The sequence below is a fragment of the Ornithodoros turicata genome, chromosome 4, assembly GCF_037126465.1.
Source record: "Ornithodoros turicata isolate Travis chromosome 4, ASM3712646v1, whole genome shotgun sequence".
Classification (NCBI taxonomy): domain Eukaryota; kingdom Metazoa; phylum Arthropoda; class Arachnida; order Ixodida; family Argasidae; genus Ornithodoros; species Ornithodoros turicata.
Genome location: NC_088204.1, coordinates 70,740,415 through 70,767,021, shown reverse-complemented (window position 1 = coordinate 70,767,021; position 26,607 = coordinate 70,740,415). Strand labels below are relative to the sequence as shown.

At 46.4% G+C, this 26,607-nt stretch overlaps 2 protein-coding genes and 1 long non-coding RNA gene across 4 annotated transcripts in view; 2 read left to right on the top strand and 1 right to left on the bottom strand.

The window, feature by feature from the left end:
• Positions 1–26,607, top strand: part of LOC135391810 (E3 ubiquitin-protein ligase XIAP-like) — a 235,725-nt gene that overhangs the window by 104,945 nt on the left and 104,173 nt on the right. The gene's annotated exons all lie outside the window — the stretch shown is intronic.
• The window catches only part of LOC135391808 (death-associated inhibitor of apoptosis 1-like), a 44,804-nt gene continuing 20,091 nt past the window's right edge, over positions 1,895–26,607 (top strand). Inside the window, exons 1-7 of one of the 2 annotated variants that reach the window (XM_064622278.1) lie at positions 1,895–2,040; positions 9,178–9,367; positions 17,413–17,633; positions 18,649–18,821; positions 20,682–20,905; positions 21,593–21,621; positions 21,721–21,779. In XM_064622278.1, coding sequence (XP_064478348.1) covers positions 2,013–2,040; positions 9,178–9,367; positions 17,413–17,633; positions 18,649–18,821; positions 20,682–20,905; positions 21,593–21,621; positions 21,721–21,779 — 924 coding nt within the window. In that variant the 5' untranslated portion in view covers positions 1,895–2,012. Of the gene's footprint in view, positions 2,041–8,302; positions 8,386–9,177; positions 9,368–17,412; positions 17,634–18,648; positions 18,822–20,681; positions 20,906–21,592; positions 21,622–21,720; positions 21,780–26,607 lie in introns of those variants that run through there. The other variant, XM_064622279.1, reaches the window with a different exon arrangement.
• LOC135393412 (uncharacterized) lies at positions 11,298–11,819 on the bottom strand. The gene is made up of 2 exons (XR_010422620.1): positions 11,551–11,819; positions 11,298–11,429 (listed from the first exon to the last, which is right to left on the bottom strand). It is a non-coding gene; the product is annotated as an uncharacterized LOC135393412 (long non-coding RNA).

Here is a 26,607-nt window from a genome sequence, read left to right as displayed (position 1 = left end):
GTAGTTTGACGAACTTTTTATACTGGAAAGCTATCTGTAACAGGATGTCCGATTCATGTTTACCGGGCCCGTGGGCCTGCAACGTATCCCAGTTTATGCATGCCAAATTAAAATCTCCCAAAAGTATAACTTTGTGGTAAGGATTCACATGTTTTTTTTTTTCTCCTATCATCATCATCATCATCACAAGCATATATTCGTACACATTAGACAAAAAGCAGGATTCACACCTCGGTGGCCTATAAACAATGCCAATTATTATAGGCGACCTACCAATTTTAATCTTACACCATAGCGTTTCTAAAGGAAACGGGCCAGGTAACAAGGAACGATGTATTAAACTATTCAAAAAAAGGGCTACTCCACCACCCCGAGTATCAACGCGGTCATTGCAAAATAATTTGGAGGTATTTATATGATATATTAGATATTAGGTTATTATGATAGGTATATATGCTCGCATGTGATGTAATTTGGAACAGCTTGCTAAGGAGTGTGATATCATAATATTTAATATTACCCTTTCTGTACCAAAGTGTAAAAAAGTCTGCTGAGCACGTGCCGTTGCAACCTTGGCCAGTAGCAACTATAGGAAGAATCATGTGGCAACGAGTTCGCATGGACTTCCCTGGTGTGGAAGGAAAAGCTTTGCAATCGTTGACATGCACATATTCAAAGTGAGTGGAAGTCAAAATAATGACATCAACAACAGCAACAGGAACGATTGAAGCTGCAAGAACATGTTTCGCTGGGTATGGAATTCCCATTGAAGTCACAACAGCCAACATACCACAGTTTCGGTCGACGGAGTTCAAGGCACTGTGTGAACTCCGCCTTATCATTCACAGTCCAATGGAGCTCTCGAAAGAGTGTTTCAGTTGGTAAAAAAAGAAAAAAGTTTTGTTGAAGGCAAGAAAGGCTACGGAGACAATGTTCTGACAAAAGCGTATCCTTCAACACCACGTTGACAACTTCCTATCCGTAAACGAAATGTTTCTTAGACTGCAACTCCGAACGCACTTATCAATGCTAAAACCAAATTCAGTGACAAAGTATACCGAGAGTACTGTACATAACAAATTGAGGACTGTGGGAGAACGAGAAGGTTCCGTGTGTTTGTGTGCGGTCAGTATGTGTTTGTTACTACGGCCAGAAATGAAAAGATCAACTGGTGACAAGGAAAAGTAATAAAGGCAATTTCGGATGTCACATTTCTTGTGACGGTACGACCAAATGTTCGGTTTTGTCACGGAGCTCATTCCAAGGTGAGAATCAGTGAGGAAATGTTTGGACAGAATGTGGAGGAGTCGAAGAAAGGGAACAAGAAAGTGCGGATAGGAACGCCACTACGTCGATCAAGGCGCAGCGGAACGGCGGATTGACTGATGCTGATTGTAGTTTTTGCCGTTAGAGTATTAAGTGATGTCACATGTCATATTGTATTGTGTGTGTGCGTTTTTTCTTCGTTTATTTAATATGTAAGCCCTTTTGGGCACACAAAAACTTGGCCAAGTATACACTGTGAAGCGGTGCCGAACATTGCCGCACATCGGTCTCATGCAGGGCTTTTCGGATGCGATAGTCCCATTAAGCGTGGCGACGCCTTTACCATCCGCCGATACCCACTCATTTGCTGAGAGCATTCATTCAGTAAATGAACACCACACATGGGCTTGGATACAACAGTACAATAAACCGTTTGATAGAGACATCCAAATTTAGAGACCACGTACATGGGCCACGTCGATATATCAAGTTACAATGAGCGATTAGTGGTCAGTGCCCTTCCTGTGCTAGAACAGATCACATACAAAGTCCAATCGCGTGCAAGTACTATGTATCTACTGTACTCTTGTACCGCGCCATATGAAATACTCAGATAAGATACAACTGGAAAGCAGCAGTAAAACTCATATCTTGAGAGGTGTCTATACGTGCCTACTGCCAGAAGTGTCCACGCCCTACCGAGGAAAGATCTATGCAATACGCAAAATCTTCACTGGCCAACGGATATGGCATTGTGTACAGCAAGATCTCCGGGTAAGTCGCATAGGATGAGAACATTATCATGTTTTCTCCGTAATATTTGGTAGCGATCTCCATGTCCCCTTGCGGCTTCCTCGATTCGAAAACCCCCGCGTTGTGGAAGAACATTGCATGAAACGGCTTGCAGTTCGCCGTGCTAGTTTGAATGTTGTAGTAAGGTACATGCCCAGGATGGATATATGTCAGTGTATAATTGAAGTCACGAAGAAACCGCGAATGTAGTTCCGTATCGGGACCACTGGCTTTTTTTAAAGAAAGATGAATAAAAACAAAAATCAAACGCTTTGACGTGAAAGAGGAGCTAATTAGTAGCGAAATTAAACAGGAATGACCCTCGTATATTGCGTGAAACGTATAAAAATTGAATTTTATCGCCTGTTTCTGGAAGGCGATCCGCCATCTTTACTCCGGACCTTCTGATCTAACCCGAGGCACAGTCTCGACGCCCGCACCGCCTAGTGCGTACCTGCGGAGGGGGGGGGGGGGCAGCGCCCCTCCTCATCAATTTCTAGTCCACAGAATTTTATAATTCTTACATTTTTAGATTCAGTATATGACCTTCTTCCACTTCTATGGAATATTTACCTTCCTAACGCTTTCACTAATCTTTAAAAACGAGTGGTCCCGATACGGAATTACACCCCAAACAGCCAATTTCGGAACTAAAATCGGAACCATTCCGTCTACACAAAAACCAACATAAAGAAAGCGGGTACTGTGCTCGCCATTAACCTGTAGAGGAGGCGGTATTCTTCTACATGAGTCCTGACCGGCGGTATTGGAATGTCCCAGCGGGCAGATGGTTGTAGCCTCACGCTAGGACGGTGCAGTTAGAACTTGTTGGCAGGCGCAGTGGCGTGCGGCAGCAGAGGCTCGTCGTCGTCATTTTCGGTGGCCATCACAAACCAAATTCCCGTTTTTGTGGCCTCGCTCCGCTACTCGCTCAACTATCACGGAACAGTGGAAATAGCAATGGACTGTTCCGTTGGGTGTGGTCGGTTGCTTGCATGCTATCGCTCGTTGAAAACACGTGTACAGCCGTGCATCGCAGTCGTGCAGACGAAGAGGCCATTAGAAACCGCTATGGAGCTTTGTGACTATCGTTTGTTGCTAAATACCTTGTCAAACTTAAAACGAGTATAGTATAACGTGTGGCTTCGTGTCGCAGGAGGGCTTCGTGAGGAAACCTTTTAGACCGAAATTCGAACTCATGGATAGTGATGGATAGAAGGGGAAAAATTCAATCGAACGAAACTGATTCCATGTCCTTTTTTTTTTACAGGAGTTCCCTGTTTGCGTATGTACAGTTTTTCTTAATTCTTTATATATATATATATATATTTTTTTTTTCATTCAATGTTATGACAGCAGCGTGTATGTATAGTTTCCGCAGTTGAGTTTTACGGTCAGCCAGACATCCTCTCGCAGAGAGTGTGTAACAAATGGCTAATTTCCTGAAAATCATTATTGAGTTATTTGATTTGTGAATTCCGCGCAAAAGCGAGCCAGTAGAATGAGAGAGAATCGTTGTTCAAAGCCATTCTACCTTTGAAAGTCGTGAAACGAAACGGTACCCGTGAAATATCCATCGCCGAAGTTCGCCGTGCAAATGAGCCGAAACCAAAATAGCGCACCTCAGGAGCGTATCACCTTCGCCGACGTAGTCCTGTTTGGGACGGAGGGCTATGAGGGATGATGAGGGAGGGATGATGAAGGCAGATCAGAGCGAGAGATAGTAAAAAGTAAAACCTCGGGGGAACAACACGTCATCCTTATCAAGACTGACAGTGACAAAACAAACATCAACACGTATCAAACATTGGGAGTTCCAAGCACCTAATTGGCTTCATTCATGGCGGAGATACATGATGGCGAAATGCAGCAAGCAGACAAGGACATTGAAAGACATCTGCTTGCTGCATTTCGCCATCATTCACGGTCGGTGAGCACAACAGACGGCGTGCTAAGACATGCGTCTGCAAAGTCCATGATAAAGAATTCTTTATCATGGACTTTGCTTGCAAGCTTCAACGATCTATCTTACTCTTTGATCAGAATGTTTAGAAAAAATTTGTGTGGATACCAAAATGTGGGCACATGAACTCCAATGTGGTGGCGTCAATAGAACTTAGTTGAGAGTTTTCGGCCGTGTTGCTCACTTCCTTAACCATGTTGTCCGTGTCTTCGTTGCAGTATCCTTCTACACTATGAACTGTCACCAACTGCCCCGCCTGATACCCGTTGTAAGCTTCCGTAGAACTTCTCGTTGCTCGAAACCGGCCTGAATAGGTCCGATACCGAATACTTGGTGCATACTACCAGCAAATGAATTGGCAGAAGCTCACGCGTTGTATCAACGGAAAGATGTCTTGGCATAAACCAACATGGTATAATGCCACATTATTTGATACAATATAACCGAATAATTTCCGCATATTTCGCGGATGGCGCATTCCACTCGCGATTAACATGGATTCGAAATTTCCGTGGGGCTGATCTTCTCACGTCCTGCCTTCGATGAACAACACATGCAACCCGTGGATCATTCACGTCACGCGAAACACACTTCCCCTCTCTCTGATATAAGCATACGTCACGGTTGACACGCATGGCCTAACAGTTGATGGGTAGGGTAAGAACGAGCAGAACCGTTCCGAAGGTGGGGCGGGAGGGGCAACCACCCCGTACGCCTTCCCCAGACTTGGGCGCAGGACGACAGGCGAGCTTTTCTCACTTGAATGTTAGTTGCAAAATAGTGTTTTGTACTGGCGGAACATTTATGCAACAAAAGGAACGCTTATTTGTAGGTGGTTAAAAATGATGTGTGTGCTCACACATGAATCCTAAAATGACTAATTGCCCCCCCCCCCCCCCACACACACACGGCTGCACGTTACTGCATGACGGACGCATAATATTGGGAGTACACAATATTGAGAGCAGACTATTTGCGTTCCTGAGCTAAAGCAAGTGGCTGATGCTAAAGGACAGAGGTGCATTCATCAGCAAACCTGCAAGAGAAGGTAGAAAATAGAGCGATCCGGAGAAAGCAGGCTGAAGCAGATGTCTCAGCTCAGGAGATGCCGACGCCTCGAACAGACTTTTCTTTTTTTCCTTCTGGTAGAAGAGACATCTGGAGGAATTTCCACGCTCTATGAAAACAGCAGTAATTTTAGTACTTTGGGGTACTAAATGCGTTGCCACAAAACTTAGTCCCTTTACTCAGAAATACACGGGTCTTAAAGAATGTCACAGAATGGGGATTGCTTTCCACGCTGTGTCCTAAGAGTCCGAGGTACGTAATTCATGTGCGCGAATGAAAATACTTTGAATTAAACCGTCAACCGTGATATGTCGGTGTATGTGGGGGGGGGGGATGTTCGTTTGTCGAAAGAAAGAAAAATAACAAGAAAGGGGGCTGTCTGCCTTCCGAGACGGGCGGCAAGTTGCCACAGCGAGAGAGAGAAAGACAAGAAAGAAAGGGGAAAATGAAAAAAATACGGGACACACTGCCAACAAGACACACGACACATGGCGATGATACGTTCAGCGCGAAGTTCGGTGGCTGTACCATCCGGTGGTCACCTTCGGTTCCCACCATACGGTTCACCATAATAGCTTTCAGTTGGTCACATTTGCTACAGCATGTCACATATTTGATGGTCGCATTAGTTGGTCACAGGTTTGTTGTTCACAGTTGATCACACGTTGTTGGTCACTCAGTTCCCAGCGTTGTTTATTTCTTATTTGCTGTCAGAGAATACCCAAGAGGTTACTGTCCTTCATGAAATCTAGGACTATGCTATGTGTTGCCCGCCGCGTTGACATTGGTTCAGTGAGGTTAATGAGTGACTCCAGAAGGGGGGGGGGGTCTGGGTGACCTAGGTTCCTCATTCTTTCCATTAGACGTTTCCTCTCCTGTTTGTATGTTCTGCAGCGAAGCAAGATATGTTATATATTTTCTTCGACATCCCAGGTGTTGCACAGTTGGTGATATGTAGAGTGGCACAAAATCTTGCGGCATGCATCGCGCACAATTTCGCAAGAAAGAACTTCTCGGAACTCGCCGGAAATCTCCAACGCACGACCTCCCCCACATAGCTACCGCCCTCGGTCGGGATCGAGCCCGCGATCTCGAGCTCAGCAAGTCAACACGTTACTAACTGATCTAAACGAACACAAACCACAAACGATATTAGAAAGCACACATATCTTTGTGTAAACTACACGATCGAGAGCCGATCCTCTCGCAAGCATTCCTGCACTCCGCCAGCCGGCTTTCACGTGTTCTGATTGGCGCACTCGAGAGGATTCCGTATGACGTTTTGACGGTCGCTTATCACCTCATCTCATCTCATCTTGGCTACAGTCGTGACTCAGCCCACATTCGTGAGGCCAACAACGGCAAGCCGGTTTACGCCACCACCACCACAACCACCCGACACCACCGTTTTGACGGTTTTGGGCGAGGAACTTCCGGCATGCACTCAACCTCCGCCGTCTGCTCTTGGCGCACGTTTACTCAAATTGCGTGCAAACTATGACGTTTGGAGTGAAACTTTCATTGTTGTGAATATTATCGGCACGGTGATACAGCCACAACACAGTTTGGGGGAGCGCCGCCGCTGGACGCGACTGTCACCTCATGACGTAACATTATGACATATGGGGAATTCTAGTCACTCTAAAAGGTTCTGGAATTTCAGCATTTGTTCTTCACAACATGCAGGGATAAGCAGGTTGATCACAGGAGTCGTCCGCATTGGTTTGTTCAGAGGAATGCCGACGACTGGACAAAAGTAAAAGCAACGTCTAAGAAATTTGATGCGTTGTTATGTTCACGTGCACGCCACATTTCCTTCATGGACACACACCACATTTCGTGCATTCCAAAAACCTCGCGTATATCCTGGTTAAGCATCGTTCGTTCAGGGTCTTCGTTACAACGACTGATCGCGCAACCACACCAAAGGTGGCGTCTGCCTCCATAGGTAGCTCTCCTGCTTGATGACAATATGTGCATATGGTGGAAGATCGCCTGTGAACCCCATCGGTAACCGGACAGATTGGTTCCGCGTGGAAGGCGCGGCACACATATTATAACATGAAATCATCACAATAGACGCCACCAGCACGGCAAACTACACACACTGCGGAGACGAGTACATCTGTGCAGCACCGATTCTGAGGTTACTGGATATTGTTGAGTAAGAAGAACTGAAACTAGCCTCCGTTCAGGTTGAGAAGCAGACATAGAATGCCTCGTTTATTGCTCAGCGCGAACCCGGTTCGTGCCCGTCTTCCTCCTCTAATGAACCGATCTTCAACATCCTCCCCCGAGGCGCTGTTTGCTTCTGCCTCTAAAAGGTACAGTCGCTGTATCGGGCGTCCGGTCCTTTGTACACTCGGAAGGAGGACCCAGAAGGAGGACCAGATTCTGGCACTGCATGTAACTGATGAAACCAGAGAAAGCGCAGAAGATCCCGCTCTTCCGACCTGATGCAGATCTGCAGGAACGCTTTACGTATGTCGGCGGTGAGGACTCTTGGGCCGCATCTGAACAGCAACAGGAGCTGCAACGACTCTGCCCCGAGCTTCACTCCTTTGTCCAGCACGTCGTTGAGCGAAGGACTCCTGCTGCAGTGCACACACCCAGTCATTACATGTTTACATTAACAATCTGTGCTATATAGAGAGAGCTATTCCGTTGCCGTCTGTAATCTTCTAAGCCTTTTCGAAGCGATAACTTTCCAGTCAACACACTACTGCAGATAGAAAAAACGTTGGATATCAACAAAATGAATGCAGAATCGATGATGAAAGCGAACGTGAATTCATGATGTAAAATGTTGCTTCGGAGACACGTTAATTGAGCAAGTGCCAATCAACGCATATTTAACGTGTATGAAATGAAGTTTATATGTGAATACAACGTACCAGACTGTACGACATGAGAACATAAAATAAACAGCGATTGACAACGTTTCTCCTACGCTGCCATGACGATAAAAATTACACGTTAAGAGTAAGTTTACGTTTATTTAAGTATTTCCCCTTAACACTTCTGTCCCCTGTCTGTCTGTAACCCTGTCTGTCCCTTTAGACATACCCAGCCTGATACACAAATAATTTCGCAGGAAAGTGGGGAATAGAATCATTCTTTACCCGAAGCACACAGATGCTGGCTTGCTGAAGCAAACGATTACGTATCGCTTTCCGAACATTTCATGCAGGGTACTCTTCTCATCTGAACACCTGAGCACTTGGACGTACCATCTGTCAAAGATTCTGAAGGGCGAACTGATGAGCTACTCGTGACTGTATCAAGATCATTTTGAGGTTATTTACGTTTCCAAATCGTACAACGTTCGTTTATACAGATCGCGATCACAATATAGCCACCTGACGTCCTCTCTTCGTCGAAAAACACATGTAATTCGTGGCTCATTCAAGTCACGAGAAACGCACTTTCCCTCTGTCATAAGTCGGTCAGGCATAAGTCACCGTTGACATTCATGACGTAACAGTTGATGAATACGGTAAGAACGAGCAGAACTGTTCCGAGGCCGAGGCGTTAGAGGCAACCACCCAGGACGACTTCCCCAGAAGGGTCGCCGGACGAGACAGGACTTTGACAGTACAATTAAAGTTCCGAGACAGTGTTTTGTAGTGGCGGACCACTTATATGCAACAAAATAAACTCTTATGTTTGTGTGGTTAAACATGATGTGCTCACAGGTGAATTCTAGACTGCCTAATTCCCTCCACGCCTATTATTCGGCACTCGCATTTCCCCAAAAAACATCTAATTAAAAAGTTAATTAACGAACTTTAGGTAATTAACCGTCCAGTCGAACAGAATGTCCGGCCTCATAATCACCCTGCAAGAGTATGCCTTAGTGCTGCTCTGAAACCTTTTCTTTTTTTTTTCAGATATGTAGGGGACAAAAAAGTCACCCCGTATAGGAAGAGACCATTAAAAGCAAAACTCTCGTTTTCTATATATCAAACCAGAAACATGTGCTATAACTTGTTATTTGTCTACTGTTCACGGCGTGGGCACGACGTGATAAGAAAGTTGTCTTGTGTTTCGAAATATTGTCTCTCATATTCCCAACTTTCCAACAACAGAAATCTTTTCATCCTCGGCTCACGTTTCATCTTGGCTCCTGGCGCGAGAGATCAGCACATTATTCCCGGATCACTGTTTCATCATGCTGCGTTCGGCATCGTTCAAGACCTTAACACAATTACATCATTACTACAAGACCAGAGAGGACACCACCAACGCTAAATCAAGGCTATGCAGAGACGGAAGATCGTGAGTATACACCCTTACTAAACATTTCGTTTCAATCGAGGACCTTGAAGGAAATAAAAATACGTGATCGACTTTATAATTAAAATTGCGAATTCATTTACTGTGTTGCATATGTAGTGACAGATACACACCACTACAACCTGTGTGAGTGCCTCAACAATTATAGCGGCTTCAGTTTGAGTTTGAATGTTAAATATCTATATATATAGCAGAAATCGCTGTGCAAGTTGTCATTTAAATGCAAAAGCATTAATGCAGTAGCATCGGGGGCATTTTCCGACGATGGACAGTAGAGGCTGCCTGTGGAGACTGAAGGAGAAGACGTATAGTTGGCAAGCTTGTGATGCCCTTGTCAAAGACACAATCTAGAACCCTTCCAGTACGGGTTGCAGCTTTTTTATCGTCTCTGGCTAATCATGCAAATCGAAGAATTCCTTCATAAATACGCGAGCCAGTTGTTCTCGAGCTTCTTAATGTCCGTATTGGAGTCTCCTACACTGTTAACCAAAAAAGTATACATTGATTCATAAAGAGGAGTAAACGGCTTGTGCCATAGCGAACCCATTTCTTCTTTATTTTCTAACAGCGTTATATTCTCACCCACCCACCCATTTAGGGGATCTTTTTACCGCTTCTAGAAGGAGTAAGCTTATACTCCTCCTGGGCTGTAATAGATATACCCCTTCGATAAAATTTTGTCGCACACGATATACCAAATGAGGAGTGAAATACGAAATACCAAACGGGACAAGTTCAGCACGTAACTTTGGAACCACAGCAGAACAAATGTGAACTGCAACACACATTTATTAGCCATAGAGACACAAAACAGGTTCAAATACACACATGCGCACAATACCCTCAATTTCGATTCCAAACCGGCTCGGCGATTAGTATCGAAGTGTCCAGTATGTATACAATCGCACACAGCAAAAAATAAATGCAAACCTAAAACGTCACAGAATACCTACAGGAACGACACTGCATGTTCTGACACATGAATATCATGACTTCTCAATGCACCATTTCGTTGAAAGCACGTCTTCCAGCGTTCGAACATCCAGCGGCCAATTTCCACGGCTAAACTGCAAAACAACCAAGGCTACGTCGTAAGCGAGTCACCAGGAGAACAATGGAAGGACCTGTAAAACAACATGACCTCACCTGCATATCAGTCACATTGACTCCTCTCATGACCAGTCAAGATTATACGCAGCCTGAAAATGATAAACATACCCTCAATTGACTCCCTTGGACAATGTTATGTCTACGTAGCGGTTTTGTTCAGCCTTACATAGGACTTCAAACGTCCAGCTAAACATGATTGTTGGGTAGCTTAGCCAAAAGTGATTACTGTTAGAGGAGATTGTGGGGACAGCGCTCTCCTGTTGTCTTGAAAACCGAACCCTGCGGTTGACACAACTCTAACTAGTATATGTATACTCAATAAATATCAGAGCAAAAAATTCAGTGGTAATTTATGATAAACGCGAGATAAATGCGTTAGCATTAAGCGCCCTTTCCGGTTTAAGCACCACGAGCAATGAGGTAGAGTACCACGACACGAAACCAACCACGAAATGTAGAATCAACGTTGAAATAACATTGCAAATCTACAACACCATCGTAGAATCTGCGATAGCGTGCAGCGTAGATTCTACGTAGAAAATGTCCGGTCAAAAACACGTAGAATCTACTATAATTTTATAACGCTATTTCTACGTTGACTGTTGTTTTTTCTACGTTGATAGAACTTTCACCAAATGTTGTGAATTACCGTTTATTCTACGTTGTCTATTGCTACCTCTTCCTACTATGCGACACCCCTTCTGCTGGGGCAAAAGCGCAGGTATCCCCAAACCTAACTGTGTCCAAATACAATAGTACAAATGTGTAATAATGAATATTCAATAAGATAACGAGGGGCATGACCATTTACGTGCTTGTTTATTAAAATCTTAAATCAAGTAATGAAACATGTACAAAAAAGATAATCAGTGATAATGGTCATAATAATCATCATCACATGGACGGTCGCTACGCCTCTTCGCAACGGTCATATCTGAAATATAACCAATAACATAGATCATTCCCTCTAGTGGGACAGCGGCTCAAACACTACCATAAATAGACGTCAAAAACAGACACTCCACAACCAGTGGGAACACGTGCATGACACCTACCGCAGCATCTTTCGGAGTATAGATGGTGTGATGCGGAAGCAGCCTAATCACTGGCATATCCAAGCGATGTCTTCGTCTTCTCGTTTATGCCCTGCTCTTTATTGTTGTAGAGATACACCAGGTCCTTTACACATGCTTGACGCTGTCTATCGATGTGACGAAATCACATGCAGTTCAAGCTCTCTGACAACTGTAACAGAAGCTATTAGTTCATACAAAACTACAAACAGCGACACTAGCTCACTCAACAACCAGATTAGCGGTCATAGAAACAACAAGGAACCTTGGAGAACAGCGCAGCCAGATGTGGAAAGGTAACTCATTTCCTTTGCAGCCAATCTTATCTGTACTGTCACACTGCTCATAGAATAGGCCACCGCTGCTTTCACCACTCCCAGCTCAAGATATCACGAATGTTGGTCATATTTTATTGCAATGTGTCGTTGCCAGGGGGCAGCACTTGCCGTTTTAGTTTTGTGCTCGCGGATCTCGAGACATGCCATCTCGTTTTTCTATTCTCGGCTCACTTTCGTTCTTGGCCTGTCTCATTAAACGAGCCTGATCCCCTCGACTCTGAGTCTGCGTCCCTGTTTGCTTCTACCGTCTTACAGCTCCTGCACAACAGGTTATGGGCCCAGGACACCTAGGACTGTGACTCGACGACGACTGTCACTGACCAAGCGCATCTTTGCGGAGAAGCAAGTGAGAAGTTGGGACCAGGAGAGCGGCGGAGAGACATGGCGCTCTCGGACGATAGCGCTCTCAGGATACCGAAACTGACTTCGGAAAACTATCACGCTTGGGCGATTAGAGCAAAAGCAGCGCTGGTGCACAAGAGCTGTTGGGAGGCAGTGGACCCTGGCTACATAGACGGTGAGATGACTATTGACGAAAGGAGGACCAACAACAAGGCCCTCACATTCCTCTTCCTCGTGGTTGAGGACAGTTACTTGGACGATATCGGGGCCTGTACCTCCGCCAAAGCCGCATGGGATATTCTGCGGGAGATCCATACGAAGTATGGTCTACTACATATCCTGCAACTTCTACGGGACTTCGTCAACGTGAGGAAGAAGCGCGGAGAACTGGTGAAGGAGTATTTGAACAGGTTATGGGCCCAGCACGCTTCCACAGGCTAATGGGTTTGCACAGAAAACTCTCCAATGGAGGCTACGCATTTACGGACAAAGAAGTTGCCTTAGTGATGCTAATGGGTTTGCCAGAAGCTTACGATCCACTCATTCTCAAACTCGAGCAAGATGAAGCCACGCTCACAACTAAAGAGGTCAAGGCAAGGCTACTCGTCGAGGAAAAGAGAAAACAGAGGCGCGACGAAGAGCACGTTTCAGAGACGGACGAAGATGCGAAAGCTCTTTTGTCGAAAAGCAAGTTCAGACCCAGGTACAGAAAGACTAAGTACGACTCCAAGACTGAGAGACCTTCTGAGCATACGCCCGGAGGACGCCGCGATGAGGCAAAACGTCATGTGAGATGCTTCGCGTGTGGAAGATTTGGGCATATCGCCAGGGACTGTGAAGAAGGTGACCGTGATGACCGTAGAAACCAGTCTCAAGAAAATTTCAACGAATCACGGGCGAAGAAGGCATCCCACAGGGCGCTATCCGCGAAGAAATCAGGCATGAAGGAAAGTTATATCTGGTACTTAGACAGCGGAGCCACAGACCACATGACATCGGACAGGACGAAGCTCACAGGGTTTCAGGAATACTCATCAGTAGTAGAAGCCGCCAACAAAGAGGCGATGGAAATTCTAGGCAAGGGCGAGGCGACCTTCAAGCTCCCAAAGGAATGTGGTGGAACAGTGGTCACACTGAAAGATGTGCTGTATGTACCGGATCTGGACGGTAACCTCCTATCCGTCGGAAGGATGGAAGAACGTGGATACAAGGTCACATTCAATCAGGGAAGCTGTGAGGTGAGAGACCAGAACAATGAACTCATTGCATCCGCATCGCGGAAGGGAAGATTATACAGAGTAGAGGAAGAGAGGCATGTGCTGAAGCTAGCCAAAGCGGCGGACTACGCACTATGGCACCGTCGACTAGGACACCTTCACCAAGAAGCCGTGCAAGAACTTTGCGGAGAAGTTCTGCATAGAGACGAAATATGCTCCACGTGCGTGCGGGGAAAGCAACGAAGAAAGAGCTTCATATCCAGTAGCGGTTCTTCGTCTCGTGCTGGAGTACCATTGGAGCTCATTCATTCGGACGTCGTGGGGAACATCACTCCAACGTCCATAGGAGGGTCTAACTACTTCGTGACGTTTATCGACGATTTTTCGAGGTACGCAGTCGTATATCCGATGAAGAGCAAAAATGAGGTGTTGGAGAAGTTCGACGAGTACCGACGAATGGTAGAAAATCTCCATGGAACCACCATCAAAGTTCTTCGCAGTGACAACGGTGGAGAGTATACGGGGAAGCAATTCTGCCAATACCTGGTGAAACACGGCATTCGACGACAGCTCACCGTGCCTGGAACACCACAGCAGAACGGAGTGGCCGAAAGGTTTAGTCAGACGCTCTTGGACATGACTCGATGCCTGCTGATCGAATCAGGCCTCACCAAAACACTATGGGCGGACGCTGTTGTTACGGCAACATACCTACGCAACAAGTGTCCATCAAAGGCTGTAGGGGGTCTTGTGCCAGAAGTGTTGTGGCTGGGAAAGGAGGTCAGCATCGATCACCTGAGGGTATTCGGATGCAAGGCCTGGAGCGCACAGAGTCGGCGACAGCAGAGAGCAAAGCTGGACCCAAGGGCAATTGAGTACATTTTCCTCGGCTACCCGGAGGGCGTCAAGGGGTACAAGCTTTGGGACCGGAAACGCGACAAATTCTTTGTGAGCCGTGATGTTGTCTTCGGCGAGAACTGTTTCCCGTACGGTGGTAGACCATGTGGAGAAGGATTTCCGGCACCAGACGACAATGAAGAGGCGCCCACCATGGTCGATGGCACGGAGATCCTCAGCAATCTGCATGACGAACTGCAAGAGATCCCAGAGGTGACATTTACATTTGAAGCACAAGACGAGGGGGATACGAATGAGGCAATAACTCCCGTGCTGCAACAAGACGAGCCGTCAACCTCAGGAGTACCAGGAGTACCCGAAGAGCGAGAACAACCCAATGATCTTCAGATGCCGAGGCGCTCCGAGAGACTAGCGTCGAAGCCACGCCCAAACTATTGTTGCGTTGTAAAGCGAAGCGACTCCATCCCCGATCCAACTACCGTTGAGGAAGCACTGTCTATGCCGGATAGTTCGGAGTGGCGGACGGCAATTGAGGAAGAGCTGGGCAATCTAAAACGAAATGGGACCTGGGAGGTTGTACCAAGATCAAGCGACAGACGAGTCTTAAAATGTAAATGGATATTTCGTAAGAAATATGACAAGAATGGCGACTTGGAGAGGCATAAGGCGCGGACATCATGACAAAGGCTCTAACTGGCAAGAAAACTCATCATCATTGTGAACGTCTTGGACTACATGAACTCTTGCGTGTGGGCTGAAGGTAGCGACGACTCATTGAGGGGGAGTGTTGGTCATATTTTATTGCAATGTGTCGTTGCCAGGGGGCAGCACTTGCCGTTTTAGTTTTGTGCTCGCGGATCTCGAGACATGCCATCTCGTTTTTCTATTCTCGGCTCACTTTCGTTCTTGGCCTGTCTCATTAAACGAGCCTGATCCCCTCGACTCTGAGTCTGCGTCCCTGTTTGCTTCTACCGTCTTACAGCTCCTGCACAACAACGAGCACCTATAAAATAGTGCATGAATCGAAGAGATGTGAACAGATATCTGCATTTTGCAACTTGTAACATATGAAATAACTGCGCTACGTACTGTTTGAACGTGCGACTTCAACAATGGAGTAAAGCTCCGTTGCAAACTGATGTCGACACTGGGAAGGCATTTACAGCAGCCATAAACCAACATTCGGATACACCAAACTACATATCACACACGCGCACCACATACAGTGCCACAGTTCGCATAAATTTGTCAGTGATACGCAACCCGATTCTGCAGGCACAGAAAAGGACACAAAGCTGTTTACTTCGGACACTAAACTGTTATGCACCACACTTCCACCACATGTGCTCGTTGAGAAAACAAGGACGCACATATCTTAAGTGAGGCAAACTGAAGAAAGAAAACTCACCTATGAAACTTGAAGGGCGGAGAACAAAGGAACGCAGCCTCTCGCACACTGCGGCATTCGCTGTTAAGCTCAACATAGTTGTTCACCGCATTGGCCAGTACTGCCTTTTTGCTCCAGAGATTGCAGTACAAAATACGCATGATGCTGACGTTCCCAAGACCTTTCCCTGTGACAAAATGAATGTCCATCCTACCGAACTGCCACGACGACGCGCCTCGCCACTCGCCAGCCTTGCCACACAGCCTTGTCATACAGGCCTTGCTCTACACGCGAACGGCACAATGGAACGTAAAAATAAAATACAGTGCGAAACAATTGGGTGCGCACTGAAGAAGCAACGGGTTTTCATTCGTGATAAAGGTTGACAATATGTTGAAGGTACAATGTAGAACAAACGCAACTATTTGCTGCGTATACTACAGTTGATTTTTTTCATGAAAAATCAACGTCATCAGTCCACCATTGACCAGGTACAGTTGAACCAGCGTTGGTTCAACGTTATCATTCTACATTCAACATTTGTCAATATTAGACAACGTAGATTCTACGTTCCACCAACAGTTGCTGTTAACTGGGAAAGCTGTTGTCGTTGTTGTTCTGGTTTAAGCCCGACTTCCGGTTGTCCACTCCCAGTCTATGCTTGCGGTACAACTCAACATTCGGTTGTCCACTTCAGATCTAACCTGACTTCCGGTTGTCCACTTCCGGTATCCACTTGCGGTCCAACTCTACTTCCGGTTGTCAACTTCCGGTCTAACCTTACTTCCGATTGTCCATCTAAACCCGACTTCCGGCTGCCCACTCCCGGTCTAACTTAACTTCTGGTTGTCCACCTCCCGTCTATACTTAACCTGCAGTATCAATTTCCGGTCCAACTCGACTTCCGGTTGTCCTCTTCTGGTCTAACCTGATTTCTGGTTGTCCGCTTCCCATCTATACTTGGCTTTCAGTATCCACTTCCGGTTGTCCACTTCCCGTCTATACTTGACTTCCGGTGTTCAGTGGTGGTCTAAACCTGTCTTCCGGTTGTGCATTTCTGGTCTAACTTGACTTGCGGTTGTCCACGTCCCGTCTGTACTTGACTTCCGATATCCACTTCATGTCCAACTGGGCTTCTGGTTCTTCACTTCCAGTCTAACCTGACTTCCTGTTGTCCACCTCCGGTCTATACTTGACTTCCAGTTCGAGACTTTCAATTACCATGTGTAAGTCCAATTAATGAACTTTTAATTAGCCTCAATTAGTTTCAATTGTCCTGTAATTAACATTTAACTAACGAACGTAAGCGCAGGTTAGCTGAGATAATTTTGAATTTCGTTTAATTGCCTCTAATTACATTTACTTGCCTTAAATACTCTCAATCCCCTCTAACTGACGTTAATTATATTTAATTACCTTCGGTGATCTGAAGTTACCTTCGGTGATCTGAAGTTACCTTCGGTAATCTCTAATTTCATTGAATCTTTATCCTAATTATATACATATTCATGCAAAATTCATGCCTTCTCCGGCCTCTCACTCGTCGTATCTCGAGCGTATATTTCGGTGCTATTGCAGCTGAAATATTGAAAGTTGACTTACCACTTTGTTGCATACAGAAGTTCAGTAGGTGCATAGCATGTTGGTTCTCGGTTTCCAGGTAATGAATAAGTCTGTTAACACAAAACAATTAATGTTCTAGGTGTCACACGGGTCGCGAGGTCGAACCAGAGTCAGGCTACTCTGTAATTTTCGACGACTTCAAGTTACTACCAAATGAATTGAACTTGTTCCTTGAACACTACCCACCGAAGTCGATAGAGTGGATGCATTATAGTAAGCGACTCAGGAGCTACGGAGATGGGCAGGTGATTCCCAAGAAGAAACGAGGTGCTTTCGCTTACTTTGGGTTCTTCTTGACAGGTAAGTTGTTCGTAACTTCACTATCGATATCGACACTAAGTACTCGTTTCGACCGACACACAGCCGTCCGCGCGTCCTCGGGCCTATATGCACAGCCCTTCATAATCAGTGGATGGATTGCGGAAGCATCGTTTCATTTCTGAACAGAGTGACGCAGGCGACGCAAGGCGCAAGGCATTATAGACGATACGCTTGCGCTTTGTGGCGGAAGATAAATAATCCAGCGTTGCTGCACACGTCCGGAACCCCACGCAGCGTTTTGCGCAGTGCGTGTGACGACTCCTCACCTATTCACCTACCTCACCTACTCAAAGCTCTCGGGTGCCTATTGTAAAACTGTATGATGAAAACAAACGCGCTTCTCCGCCGTACTGTGTAACCAGAGGGTTATTGGGCCCTACTTCTTTCTGAATATACGCGCGGACACATAGAATAACAGTAGCTTTGTCAATAGCGACAGCGGCTGCATGACGGGAGGTCATGTGATCGGCTCTGTTACTAGCTGTTATTGGAAAACAAACAAGTCATTGCGCAGACAAGAAGTCAGTCTGCCTAGACAGGAAGCAGGTTGCTCGAGAGAGAGGAGGAGGAAGGGGAAGGCGCTGGCCTTGACTAGAGACAGCGGTTGAGGAAAAGTCAGCGCGTGCCGTTTTAGGGACGCGCCGACTATTCGTCAGCCGCCGCCTTTCAGATCATAGCTTTGGTGTTGGGAAGGACTAAATACATATTTTGCTTTTCTTAAATGTTCGTTCAGCCTTTGCAGTTTACATTACTGTTCTACTCTTTTCACCTTGGCCTTTAGCAACTCGCACGCGTGGTTTAAGGGCACTTGGAGACTGTGCCAAATGGTTCGATGTAGCACACGGAACAAAAGAGAGCAGGTGTAAGGCTGTTGCTATCAGAGAAGGAGACAACGTCACTATTAAAACCCAGTTTTGGTAATCTGGGTCATCACGAAACTTTAATACTTGCGTTAATAGTGTGCTCAATACAACCAAGTGTTCATCTATTTCAGGAAATATAACCACTTGTTTCCACTGCGGTGGTTGCCATGCCGATTGGACAGACACTGATGAACCGTTTGTTGAACACTGCCGTTGGTTTCCTGAATGCCAGTTCATCCGTTTCATGGAGGGTGATTACACTGTAAACTACATCAGAGGACAACACGAGAAGCATATGAAAACGGTGACGTAATATCTGTTTACCCGCTAACAGCAACTAGAGACTTTTCAATAATCGTAAGCGCAAACCGATTTCCGATTCCGCGTGACTGTCAGCAAAGCCTGCAGAGTGCGAGGCTGATACGTTTTACGGCCCAACGACTCCCTAAGCGTGAAAGGGAGCCCCTTCCTGTATCCGTCCCGTGAAATCAATATGGCGACCCACATGCTCGACCAAGGGTTCGGGAACCTAACGGATTACATGCAAGCGCTTATAGGTGGCCGATACGTTCACGCATCATTTGTCAGGCACTTGATAGACGAAAGGAAGCGATAAAACGATGACACAGCACTTCAATATAACCGTTGAGCAGACGAAACATCATAGTGCGCAGCGCCGCATCCATTCAGTTTGTCCCGTGGCTTATAGTTGCCGTCACGTCGGCATCGGAACTGTACCATAGGGACGCGTCAGTTTCGCAAAAACACTTCAAAGGACATCATATTCGCAAGACGTATAGGAATTGGGAGTCGGAGTGCGCTTATGATTCTGCAAGGCTCTCTACAGTTGAACACCTCCGCGGGATATCAGAGAAAACGACGTAGTTTGGTGCCCAGTATTTTTAAACATGTCAAGCAGATTTACAGGAAGGGGGAACCTATGAGACGATGCCAATGGGGCACGCTTAAAGACCCGGTCGCATCCAGGAACCCATCTATCAAATATATACCATTATATTTGGCATCGGCTGCGAATCTACTTTGTTATTGTAATGCGCTAACATCGAAGGCTCGGGTCAAAGGAAAAACGGCGGTGTCAATATCTGCGGACACGAGAAAGAAACGAGAAGGAAGGAAGGAAGACGTAGGTTGAATGGAAGCAACGAGGACAGCGGAAAACGACACGCGAGTTACGTTTTCGTTAGACTCCGACTGCGACTTTAGACTCTCAGAGACTGCGACGGATCCTGATGTGTCCATCCAAATCAAGGGCGTCTCCTACATCACTGAAGCCACTCCCTAACACGGGGAGTGATAGGGCCTCGCTCAGGGGAGAAAGGCGCCGTCCAGACAGCCGCACCGACGCGGCACCACTTTCTCGGCGCCGTTCTTTGATTGGTGGTGTAGGGAATGACGTTTTGTTTTCGCATTTTTCCAGAGAGAGAATTCCGGCATTCAACATCTGGCATCTGTTCCTGTGATGTATTCCATTGAATATTACTCAAAGTGCGCAACTATTTCGCGTGGAATTTTCGGTACCGTGGTCAGGGGTTAACAAGGAATAAAATGACACCATAGTTTCGAAATCGATTAGAGTGAAGGGATGGGATTGTCGTGTTTGCATGCAGGAACTGTAACTGCGGAGAAGACAGAATGACCAGTACAGGAAACACAGGACGGTGAAGGCACAACCGGCAGGCTCACGGAGCAATTACACAATATCTACCGCCAGAGCGCGCGCTTGCGAACAACTATCGAGATATCAAACAACCAAAACGAGTGCGACACGTCTTGGGGGCGTTTGAATTGCGACAGGCTGCTATCCTGCACCACGGCGATCGTCCCTTTAAACAACGAAGAAAAAAAAGAGGCTGTTTCGGTAGAAAAACCCCTGCTTACTGATATCCAAGTTGTGGGTTCGGGCCTAGCTTGGAATGGCAGCGACTTGGTGGAACTGTAGAAGCTGCTTAGATGTATATTCCTCCGTTGGAGACCTTTACGTACTGGATTCCCAGTGCTGTGATGTCAGGGCACGGGGAGACAAAATTAGTCCATGATTCGACACATCGCTCATCATCACTGTTGTCGCGAAACATAAAGCGCGTGATCATCACGACGTACACATGCGTGTTCATTAAAAAGTTTCTGACTCTCTGTTCTGCAGCTCGAAGATCGTGGACGACAAGAAGCTGAAGTGTTCCACAAAGCACTCGTAGAAGATCTTTTAGATAATGAAGATATCAAGTTTTATGAAGAACATGGTGTTAGCGTAGAACTCCTGCACCTCGCTGCAACCTCTGTGGGTCATCATGAGCACGTAACTGCAGACGACATCATCCAGGAAGTATCCAAGCTGAGCACTCTAGAGCTGCCTCTAGACTGGAGGACGTAAGTTTAACGGGCTTTACAGACTTCGAAGCCATAGCACTTTTGTCCGTATCATGTACAAGAAGGAAGGAACAAATAGAGCGTACTCGCAATTAAACAAGTGATGTCTTGGAAATTCGCTGTCCTAGGGCTCGAACACAGGAACACAACAGCTACTACTAGAACAACAACATCTAGAAGCTACTTAAGATACTTAATAATATGAAAAGGTTGGTAATGGTAGTCGTCGAAAAAGCGGGAATTGCGTGGTACGTTTTTTTCCGCCACGCTCCTGTCTGGCGTTTTTGAAGATTGCTATATTTCTACCTTCACGCAATTTGCTTAGAAACTGCGAACGATGCACCACGCACTTTGTGTCGAGAAGTATTGAGTGTAGACCGCCCTGGGGACAACTGCTCAACATCGCCTGCTTTATTCCACCCTCTTAGTAGTGTCCGGCGTATGCAGTAACTAGTTGCCTATGGCATTGATGCAGCAAATCTTCTAGCCATTCGTCACATGGAATGGAATGTGATGTGATGTGATCTAGCCGGTAGAAAGCTGTCAGTGCCAGTGGCGTATATGGAGCCACGTTGAAGGGTGACTTGTTGTTAAGTTGCATGTGCTTTTTACCTTGCGTCTCTGGTTTCTAACTTGCCTAAGATAAACTTGGTTGTTTGCTAACTAAAATTTGTACCTTTCGCATAGCATTCCACGTAACCAGAAAGGACTTTACCGTAAGTAGACGACGCGTTTTCAATCTCATGTTGGCGGCTCCATTCGTCATCTGTGAGCCGCCATAATTGTGAGTTAATATTGTGACATTCTTCTTTCAGCCACATTGGTTGACTTAAGGTCAAGGCACGTCCAAGATGGAAACACATCAGAAGATGAGGTAAATACACAATATCTCGTTGCCATTTCACGCAGCAAAAAAGAAAAAAAAAAACAAGTTGTTGCAGGAACAGCGGACTAACGCAAAAGTGATGTGAGCAGAATCATCTCAGAGTTTCTCAAGACAGAAAAGGGGAGATGCCAAGGGCTTAGAAGGACAGTCGCATTCATTCCAGTCGATTTCGAAACTAATGTCATTTATTCCTCATGGACCACTCTCCACGGTATATACCAGTCTACTGTGGTATACTTTGACGGTTATTGGATAGAATACATGACAACAGCAGACGCCAGGGGCCGTTTGCATAAAGCGGTTTGAGATCGATCTCACACCTGAGTTCGATCTCAACGTCGTACTCAGTGTCTGAACCGGTTGCATAAAGCAAATTTGAGAGCAAAGATGAGATCGCACTTGAGCACGTTCTAGTGTAGCGTTCTCAGATTTTGAGACAGGTAACTACCACGCTCAAATGGGCTCTCAATTTGAGAATGGCTGCTCTGCTTTCAATAGAGACGGTATAGCTTCTTGATCTGCCACTCGCATGTAGCTATAGTTGCTTTGTAATAGACTGGTACATTGTTTCACTGCGTTTGTAGTCAAATTGAAAATTATTGACCTAATGACATCCATTCGTTTTTCAACTTCGCGTGCCAGCTGTAACCTTCCGTCTATTTAATTTGGGTTCCCTTTCACCGCCGTTCAACCGCTGGGAGACAGCGACGAGATACAGACGGCATGTGCGGCGACATGGGAGATGACATGTAGTCGTCTCCATAATGCAAAACAACAGAGCACACGAAGTTTGATGCCCATTTTATGAACAGAGGTGCTATACAATCTGATGAAGTTATTGAAATATCTGTGTGCAAACCTTCACGCTGTTGTGTGAACTTGCACACTGAATAAAATGCAGACGGCAGAACCTCCCACCACTTTGAAAGCCGTATGCTCGTGTGCCTTCCACAGATCAGATGATGCTACGTGAAGGTATTGCACTGCACAGATTCGCGACACAGTAATATTAGGCCCTGCCCCCTCTAGCTTGACGGGACTGACAAGAGGCAAAAGACGACGACCACGAGAAGTAAACAATCTCCGAGTGTCATAGAAGGAGCACGCTCCGACATCCGTGTTGTATGGAGCACCTTTATCCTTCATGATATTGGACGGTTTGAGCGCATGACGTGGCTTCCGCTCGCCAGTTGCCGTGCTGCCGATCTCAAGTTCGGTCTCACTTGAGTATGAGACGAGAACGGTCTCAAAGTGGTTCATGGAATCGTCTCTGACTCAAGTTCGAGACTTTACTCATTTGAGCACGAACTCACCGTGAGATTGTTCTCATCTCCGTTTTGTTTTATGCAAGCGACCCCAGATGTTGACAGTGTGCCGGAATTTATTTTCTGGAAAGACTACGAAATGTCACTCCCAAAAAACCCATGAAGGCGCCGCTTTAAGAAAAGGAATGCCTGGCTACAGAGTTACGGGGCGTCTGGACGGCACATTTTCCTCTGAACGCCACCCTCTCACTCCTCCGCTCTGGGGAATTACCTGAAGCCTCTGAATCTGCCGAAACAGCGCTGATATTTGAAATTCGTTTATTTGATATTTAAGCACTCCTAGGGAGGAAAAAAATAGCCGAGCAGATTGTCGGCCGATGGCGAACACATAGTGGTACGGGTTTCATAGACGGGGTTCCGGATGCCACCGTCCCTTTAAAGGAATACGAAATGCACCTCGAATATATATACCGGGTGTTTCACGAAGGCCCCCGGCTCAAAAAATCTCAAACAGGTGGCGCTGTCGAAAAGCTTGCTTCTCTGTAAGTATATTGCTGCTGCACTATTGCTGCATATTGCTGCACTTTAATGAAATTTGTTGTACCAGCTGCTTAAACGCTCCTGGCCACCTGCCGGTTCTTTCTACTTTTACACGTGTCGAAGTACGTCAGTTGCGTGTCAGATAAAGCAATGGAAGGAACACTGACACAGGCCTGACCCAAACAAATGTGTTGGAAGTTAGCGCATGTGTTGTGTTCCTTCTTAAGTCCTCGTCTTATAGGGCTCAGCAGCAATATGGTCTCATACCAACAAGCCCAGATTTCGTCACTCTTCTGTGAGTATCCCTGAGACATCAGCCAACAGCTGAGCAGTGAGCGGTTCACTCGCATGCGCTCACCAATTAAATAAAACTTCTGACTTTTAAATTTTACTTTGGACGCTGCTGCGTTCTGGGACCTCTGTTTTAGCAATCGCATCCTTCAGCGAAAAATATTCCAGAAAGAAACGCGCTTCGACACTTTGTGTTTTTTAGCAGTTAGCACACCGCCTAGGGCGGTTCGCTTATGGTGTTTTCGGAGATGTTATCGTTAACACATTCCGATGTACTTAAACTCGCTAATGAACAGACCACAACAGACGTTTCGCTATTCCCTCTCCTTTACCTGACTGGTACACAGTGCTGTCTAACTGTTGCTGTCGTTCAGTAGATAACAGTGTGTTTTAGTGCATCGTGCGCTATCGCCCTTGCGTACGTAAGGGATAGCGTGAGAGCTCTCTCTTTACATTTTGTGAGGGTGCGGAAGTGCCAACGCCATCCTTTACGCATGCTATCGCGTTTACGTACATTAAGGATAGTGCACGCGCAAAACCAGTGCGCGGAACCACCAAACCTACTCCCTTATATACGCATAGGGGTAGCATACGATGCAGCAAAACTCACTCACAGGGTAGTAGCGGGGTAAAGGCAGGATCGGCGCACAGTTGTTGGCCAAAAAGAGGTGGGCGTCGTCACGACCATCGCAAAAAAAAAAAAAAAAAAAGAAGAAAAAGACAGATGGAGGATAGAGGATGGAGGGTGGAGGTGCGTAGAGGGTGCATGAGTTCGTCGGGGAGAGCAAAGTGTTAAATGGGTCGTTGAGCAATACCCGCCGCACTATTGGACGGAAGACATGACTTCGCAGACTGGTAGCCAATGATGGCCCAGAAGACGTTGTCGGAGCTCACGTCCTCTTTCAATAAATCAATAAGAGGGAAGAGCTTGAGCCTTGTGGATACTCGGAACACGAAACTGTTCTCGTAGAACAGCATTCTATCATCTTCATCATTCAAATCTATCTTGCGTTACAACAGATGACATAAGCGCACATTATAGGCAGTTATAGAATGGAGTATCCCTGCGCTTTGTAGCCCAAAAGAAATACGGAATCACTACTGCGCATTGTGCATGATACTGTGTGTTCTGGGCATGCGCTGTGACGGCCCCTTATTTGGGGGGGGGGGCAAAGCGTATGGGTACACTATCCTAAATCTGCCTAACGTTAATGTCGGAAATGAAATCAATTATCTTGGCTATGACTTATGGTGCACTATGTGCTATATGCACTATTCGCCAACAGTAACTAATAGGGTTTCCGAAGACTTCCCAGACAAAGTGTCAGAACAGTTCCCCTTGAAGTCGGCCCAGGACGCATACTAATCCCCCTGTCCCCCATTCCTTCCTGCTGTCCTCTCTGCATATGTCCACATTTGTACCGCTCATAGCCACAGTTGTTTCGCGGCAATAAGGCTCAATAAAAAAATAATTGAGGGAGTTTAAATACGTAGTCTGCCATCGCAAGACGCGTCAGACAACGATACGCCCGAGCACCGGGTGTAGGTAGACAAATGACTGAAAAGTATTTGCGTTACTTTTATGTGGGTACGTCTGTATCCCGTTACGTTATTAAAGGATAGCGAGTCTAGTATTGCACCACATTTGAGCGCAGTAGATTGTAGCGGTATTCGTTTCTTAAGGCTGGTTTAGAGTCCGACGGAGCGGGGCGTAACTACGCGCGGCGCACCGCCGAGCATCGCGAGCCGTCGCTGGTGAGTTCATAGTTCGATGACTCTCGGCGAAGCGCGGCGCGGTGTCAGCGCGTGACTACGCCAGCCGCCGTTGGGGGCGTAGAACAATGCTCTACATCTGGCGCTGGCCAGCGAGCTGTGCACTGCGTGGGACTCCCATTTCTCAACATGGCGTCGCCCATTGAGCTTTTGATCGACACTGGAAAGGAATATCTGTGCCTATATAATAAACGACGGATGGACTAGAGAGGCAAGCAAAAGAACAAGAACAGCTGGGAAGGCGTGGGACTTTCTTATTGAATTCGGTGTTCATGTTTGGGGGTACCAAACGTATTACAGTAATACAAACATAACAGTGCCAACGATGGAAACACGGATTGGCTTTAGTCGGATTGCAGCACGCAGGTGCAGATATGACTGCTTTCCCACTACGAAATGTGAAAAGCTTCGGTGTTTTCGTTGCGGTGCGCCGAATCGCGTCGGACTATGATTCCTGTAGGATGAGGAAGCGTGGCGTAGCGAACGCTGGCTGTCGGCGCGCAACGCGGGCGGCGATGGGCGAAGACTACGTCGAACTCTAAACCAGCCTTTACTTTCGGCACAACACGCACAGTGCGTGTTGTCCCGACACAACCGAACACAACTTCCAACAAATCTCCCCGTTGCCGTGACCTCGCTCCGATAAGCACTGGAGTGGCGGCGAGCATCGCAATCAGTACCGCGTCTGACCCATATTCTTTTGAGGGGTGGCAGGATGTTGACATGCTGTCGTCTGTTGTCAACACCTGTGGAAACGGTGTCGCCAAACAACAAAATCTGGGAATATCTTCCAGACGGCATTGCAACCTGTCTACTTCGCCACCTTTGAGATTATTGACAAGTTTGCGACAAATCGTCATTTTATGCGAGGTAATGATAATTTCTGGACTTGAGATCATGAATTCATGCTTTGAACTTATGAGGTAACACTTATGAGGTAACAATGG